General features: G+C 49.0%; 1 protein-coding gene across 1 annotated transcript in view; it reads right to left on the bottom strand.

The window, feature by feature from the left end:
• The window catches only part of LOC101644268 (BTB/POZ domain-containing protein 1), a 63,099-nt gene extending 57,939 nt beyond the window's left edge, over positions 1-5,160 (bottom strand). The window contains exon 1 of the mRNA XM_030884469.2: positions 4,763-5,160. Coding sequence (XP_030740329.1) covers positions 4,763-5,160 — 398 coding nt within the window. The remainder of the gene's footprint in view (positions 1-4,762) is intronic.
• Positions 5,161-6,336: the final 1,176 nt, after the last annotated feature.

Here is a 6,336-nt window from a genome sequence, read left to right as displayed (position 1 = left end):
TATATTTACATATGTACATGCCTTTATTTAGACCTCTATAAATGCCCTTTGCCTCCTAGCTCTTTCCTCTATTTCCTTTGACTTTCCTCTTGTCCCACGATCATGCTCAGTCCCCACCTGGGTTTCAGCAATTCCTCTTGGTTACATTACCCTTGATCACGCCCTATGAGGCCTCCTACACCCTCCTCACCACCGATTTGGATTCCTTGTTCCCTTGTCCCTGGGTTTTTACGACCACTATTTTTATTTATTTTTTCTTGTAGTCTGTCTTTCTTGAAACTTGCCGTCCAGGAAGCCATTCTCCTTTGCTTCTACTTCCACTGACAGCAGTCCATTTCGTGCAGATCTGTGGCTCCTTCCTATCTACCTTCATTTCCTAGACAATCGCATTTGGTCTCATGCTTTGACTATCATTCACTCTTAATTTTCAAATCTGTATTCAGTGAAAAGCTCTTCCTAAAATCTGGACTCATGTCTCTATTCCACATACCGTATTCTTGGGATGTCCTGGAAGTCCTCTTGGTTCTACCCTTCAAATTACAAGGGAACTTCAAAAACTTCATGGGAAAATTCCATTATCTTCTAATTTAATTTTTCCACAAACTTTCAGAAGCTCCCCATAAACACGTGACCGCTTCTCATCACGTTCATTGTTACCGTGATAGGATACAGCCCACCACCATCTCTTACTTGAACTATTGCAAAAACTTATTCTTAGTCCCATACTCCCCAGACAGTCTAATCACCAAACAACTGGGAGAGTTACATAGCAGATCCTGGTCCAAACCCTCCAAGTTTCCCATCACACCCAATGAAATTCAGAGTCCTTCCACGGACACTGAAGACCTGCTGATCTCGCCTGACCTATCTCTGAGTTCATCATCCATGTTCTTTTACTTTCTGTGCTCAAATCGCACTGGTTTGCTCTTGCCATCCCTCCAACAGGAGAAACTCAGGGCCATGACTCATGCTTGTCCCTGCCTAGTATGAACCTTTCTATTTGGCTTGATCATTTTTTAAAAATACTTTTCAGTATTTGGTATTAAACAGCAATCAAACCCGTTGCCTTTGAGTTGATTCCAACCTGCCACAAGGCTCTAGGCCAGAGCAGAAGGGCCTCTTAAGATTTGCAAGGTCATCATCTCTACGGGAGGCACCCTAGTGGCATAGCGAGTTAGCACTGGACAGTTGGAAAACCCACCATTGTGCGGAAGGAGTCTGTTTCTGTAAAGATTTACAGTCTCATAAATCTATGGCGTAGCCCTGCCCTGTCACGATGAGTCAACTAACAATCGGAGTTTCATTTGGTTTTTTCCCTTTAGTTGTTATTGTTGTTGATCCTTTTCTCTCTTTTCTTTTCTCTCTCTCTTTCTTTTGTTGATCTTTATGAAAGCAGCTTACCACATCTTTCTCCCAAGGAGCAGCTGGTGGATTCAATCTGCCGATCTTCTGCTTAGCAGCTGAGAATTACCCACCGCACCCTAGGCTCCTTGACTTGCTGTTACATTTCAACACATTAAATTTTAGTTTCTCCTCACTACACAGATTATACACTCCACGAGGTCAAGGACTTTCTGTTGGAGTTGTTCACTGCTGTACCCCCAACACCTAAAACAGTGACTGGCACAACGGAGGTGCACAGTATTTGTCAAAAGACCAACTGGAAAACACCTGAACGGTTAGGCAGTTCAAAAGGAACAGCTTTTTATAGGGCTTCAAACTCAGTTCAAAGGCTTTCCAAGGAACATCAACTCATCAGGTTGTACAATAAAAGTTTGACCAAACCAACCTGCTTTTCCAACTGTACAAACTGTCAGTAAGCCCAGTACTGTGTGTTACAGCCAGCCAATGCCTAAAGTTAAAAACAGTCCAGCTATCAGTCTGAGAATAGAACAATGCCTGGGACCAGAAGGACAAATACCGTGACTACCTGAGAAATCCAAGTGCACTGGGCTACAGATCAGGGAGTCTAGAATGAATGTGCTCATGTTCTAATGACAAGGAGGGACTGATTAACAGCACCGGTGAATATATGACATGAGCTTCTAGCCTGGCTCTCTCTCTCTCTCTCTCTCTCTCTCTCTCTCTCTCTCACACACACACACACACACACACACTTCCCATCTTAGCTGTCAAAATTTTTTCCTCAAAGTAATACTCTACTCAACACAATTTTCAGATGGATGACTCTCAAACAGGTAGAAATATCACTTGGCGATAAAAATGTCAGGATCGCACATTCAAATATTATGATAGTATAAAGGGAGACATGGGGATCTACAAATTTAACAAGCACCCCAAGAGGTTTTAACACAAGTGGCTCACAGACCATTCTAGCAATACTTCTAGTCTAGAAAATTAATTGAGTTAAATAAATATTTATCTCCAATCCCCTGGGTCAACTTCAACTCAAAAATCAAAATTATGTAGACCTTTGCTTCTTGAGTCTCCACCTCCCTCCCTTTAAGTGAGCTGCAAATGAACCAAATTATACAAAACGTGCGCAACAAAGAGCAAAGGAGACAGCCATCCTCCCAGCACCCTGACTACTTTGCCTGGCATTTTGATATCTTTCCTTCTATCTTTGTCTCTTAGTATATAGTTTGTTCCTTTTCTTTTCACAGTTGTAATCATAGTCCATGTAATTTCAAATGTCATGTATGTTCAGCATTCCCCATGTTATCACAGTTTAGTCTTTGAAAGTATGATATTTAGTGGCTGGATTTCCCTACAGTTGAACACTTCCTCACTATTAGAAATAATGTAACTGAAAATATTTCTGTGTAGGCAATTTTTTTCAGGAGTGGAATATTCCTTCAGAATGTGTGGAAGGGCTGGAAAAAGGTGGGGAAGTGTACGTATAGCTCCAAACTGTTTTCTAAAGGGTTTTAACACCACACTATGATAATGTCACCAGATATTTATCTTTTAAAAATGAAATGTTGGCATCAAGTATTATCTTTTTATATCACTGTTATCGCTTCTTACCATTCAGGTTAAGTATGCTCTTTTTTCACCAGTAGTATTTTTTCTTTTCCTAAGTTACACATTTACTAATGGAACCTTGCAAGGCCTTCTTCTTTTTTCAATCATTTTATTAGGGGCTCATAAAACTCATCACAATCCATACATCCATCAATTGTGTAAAGCACATTTGTACATTCATTACCCTCATCATTCTCAAAACATTTGTTCTCCACTTAAGCCCCTGGCATCAGCTCATTTTTCCCCCTCCCTCCCTGCTCCCACCTCCCTCATGAACCCTTGATAATTTATGTCATCATTTTGTCATGTCCTATACTGTCCGACATCTCCCTTCACCCACTTTTCTGTTGTCCTTCCCCCAGGGAAGAGGTTATATGTAGATTCTTGTAATCGGTTCCCTCTTTCCAACGCACCCTCCCTCCCCCCTCCCAGTATCATCACTCACACCACTGGTCCTAAAGGGATCATCTGTCCTGGTATTCCCTGTGTTTCCAGTTCCTATCTGTACCAGTGTACATCCTCTGGTCTAGCCAGATTTGTAAGGTAGAATTGGGATCATGATAGTGGGGCGGGGGGAGGGAGGAAGCATTTAGGAACTAGAGGAAAGTTGTATGTTTCATCGTTACTCCATCGCCCCCTGACTGGCTCGTGCCCTCCCAGAGACCCTTCTGTAAGGGGATGTCCAGTGGCCTACAAATGTGTCTTATTTTATTAGTGGAATCTTAATAGGTATGAATGGTGTGTTAGTCTTTGTGGGCAATCCATTGTTTCACTCCTTGTTTTTCTATAAGTATTGCTCTTAGGGTTCCCGAGGCTGTAAATCTTTACAGGGGCAGGCAGCCTCATCTTTCTCCCACAGAGCTCATGATGGGCTTGAACCTCTCACCTAATAGCTGGCAGGCAAACACTTAAACCCAAGGCCAATCAATATTTCTTTAAAAATCCAAATATAGTGGAAAAAATATGGACCCTAGTGAAAACACTCCGAGTCGGCTCCCTTATTTTAAGCAAGTTTCTTGACCTTTTCAGGCCTCTGTCATTTTTTGCAAAATCGGGTACACAATCTGTGCAGCTCCTTCACAGGAGTGCTGTGGTTAAAAGGTAGTAAGGTCCAACGACTAGCTCCCTGGACTTAGCAACATTCTCGCTTGTCAGGAGTTGGGGTGGTGTCCCTACAACCAACAACTAGATCAACTCACACAGCAGTCAGAGCTACTATCCTGGAGGCATTTAAAAAACACCTGAACACGGACGACAGGATCCTCTTTTACGCAGACGTGAGACTGTCTGCAGAAACACGAGCAGGCAAAGCAACACTGCTTTTTCTGGTATGCTCTTTCTTAGGGTGGAGGTTTGGGGAGCAAATATGCTAAAGACATGGAAATGGGAAGTTTTTAATACTACTCAAGACATCAGACCTGCAAGGCTTCTCAACGAATGCTCTCTTCTTAACCAAACCAAACCAACTCTACAAAGGCTGTGTTCTTTCAGATTCAGTGGGAGGGCAGGCAGGCCATACTGAGCCGTACTCTATGCGGACGGACGGACGGACACTTAGGCTGGGCGACAATCCACTGCAGGGACTCGCAAGCTCCTTTTCCTGGTCAACAGCTCGCGCGGTGGATGCAGATGTTGACATTGATTTGAACAGCTGGCAGCCAGCTGTCCGGCTTCCAGGTCTGACCTCGAAGCTCCCGGAGCGTCCCTGGCGCCAGGGGAAACTGAGGCCCGGCGCGGGGGAGGAGGGCCGGGCCCAGGTGCCGGCCGCCGCGCTCACCTGAGCAGCGCCAGGAAGGCGGCGGGCTCCACGTCGGGCAGCTCGATCTCGGCCGACGTGGTGGCCATGCCGCCGTTGAACATGGCGTCGAAGACGGCGCTGCCGGCCGCCAGCACGAAGCGGTGCGCGGGGATGCGCTGCGGGCCCCCGGCGGCGGCGGCGGGGCCGCGGCCTTTGCCCAGCACGAAGCGCACGTCGCTGAGCAGCTCGGAGTTGAAGAGGAAGGCGAAGCGCTCCTTCAGCGACGCCTTGGTGGCCTGCCAGTTGTAGAGCGGCTCCCGCTGCAGGGGCAGCGCGGGCCCCGGCGGGGACGGCGGCGACCCCGAGAGGCCCGCCTCCGCCTCCGCCTCGGGCCCCGGGGCCTGCTCCGCGGGCGCGCTCGGCCCGATCGCCGCCATGGTCGAGCGGCGCGGCTCCGGGCGGAGGAGAGGGTTCCCGGGGCGCACGCCGCCCCCGCCCCCGGCCCCCCGAGGCCGGCGCCGCCTCCCTGCCTTCCGGGAAAGGCGCTTCCGGAGCCCGCGCGCCCGCGCGCCCCTCCCGGCCCCGCGCGCGCTCCCGCCGCGCAGGAGCTCGGCTGCGGCTGGAGAACGCTGGGCACGCGGGGGGCTCTTCGGGGGGCGCTTGGGGCTTCTCCCCGGCCGCGCGCTGAGCTGCGTTCCCAGAGCTGGGGCTTCCGCTTGCCGAAGGGTCCGGCGCCTGACCCAAGTCCCTGGACCGGCCTGCTCAAACCGGTGGCTCAGTGGACACCTCTTGCCTTCTTCCTCCCTCCTTGGCCCTCATCACCATCCCCTGGAGTCCCGTATTTTCCGAGGACAGCCTTTCCAGGAGTCTCCTACTAGGAAGTGGCAGGAGATGGAGGGCAAGTAGGTTGGGAGGGAGATGGTGAGATTTCCTTCCGACAGCCCTCATGTCCAAGCTGTCCCTGGCTCCTGCTGTGATTGGAGAGCGGAGCCCTGATGTCTCCTGGGGCCTGCAGGCTTCTTCCCCTTCACACTGTTCCTTTGTCCAGGCCCCCCAGTCGCAGCGATGCGCCTCCTTGTCTCAGGCCCTCATCCAGGCCTGCTGCTTGTATCGCTGCCCTTCAAGCGCTTATCGCCAATCCCTACCGCCGGCAAAGCAACACTGATGTCAAGAGCCCAGGGTCAGGTGCAACGGTTGGATTATTGCCTCAGGGGCAGCAATTGGAATGTGGATCTTAAGGACCGAGCAGAGAGGCCTCCCCAACTCTTAATCTGCTATCCCACCAGAACCCAGAAAGTTAGAGACCAAGGGAAAGGGAGATGTAGTTAGAGGTATCGTATTTTTTGAATAGGTAAAGCCTTCTAAATTAAAATGCCAAGTTATAAGACCCCTAGACCTGGGTTTCTACCCCAAAAGCACTCCACCTGTCTCATCCCCCCGGAGGTGACTTCCAGAGCTGTTACTCCTTGAGAATGGACCCTCTTTGGAAGAGGAACATGCTGTCATGGTTTGAACTGGGTCCCGGAAATAGATGTAAACTTAACGGGGCCCTGAGTCCAGGTGGCTTGGCAGCTATGTAATGGTGTAATGTGGCAGCTGTGCTGAGCCCATCC

This window comes from Echinops telfairi, unplaced genomic scaffold (genome assembly GCF_000313985.2).
Source record: "Echinops telfairi isolate 266 unplaced genomic scaffold, ASM31398v2 ScPeMD7_7;HRSCAF=31, whole genome shotgun sequence".
Taxonomy (NCBI): Eukaryota; Metazoa; Chordata; class Mammalia; order Afrosoricida; family Tenrecidae; genus Echinops; species Echinops telfairi.
The sequence above is the reverse complement of the archived record's forward strand: the minus strand, read 5'-3'. Positions and strand labels throughout refer to the sequence as shown.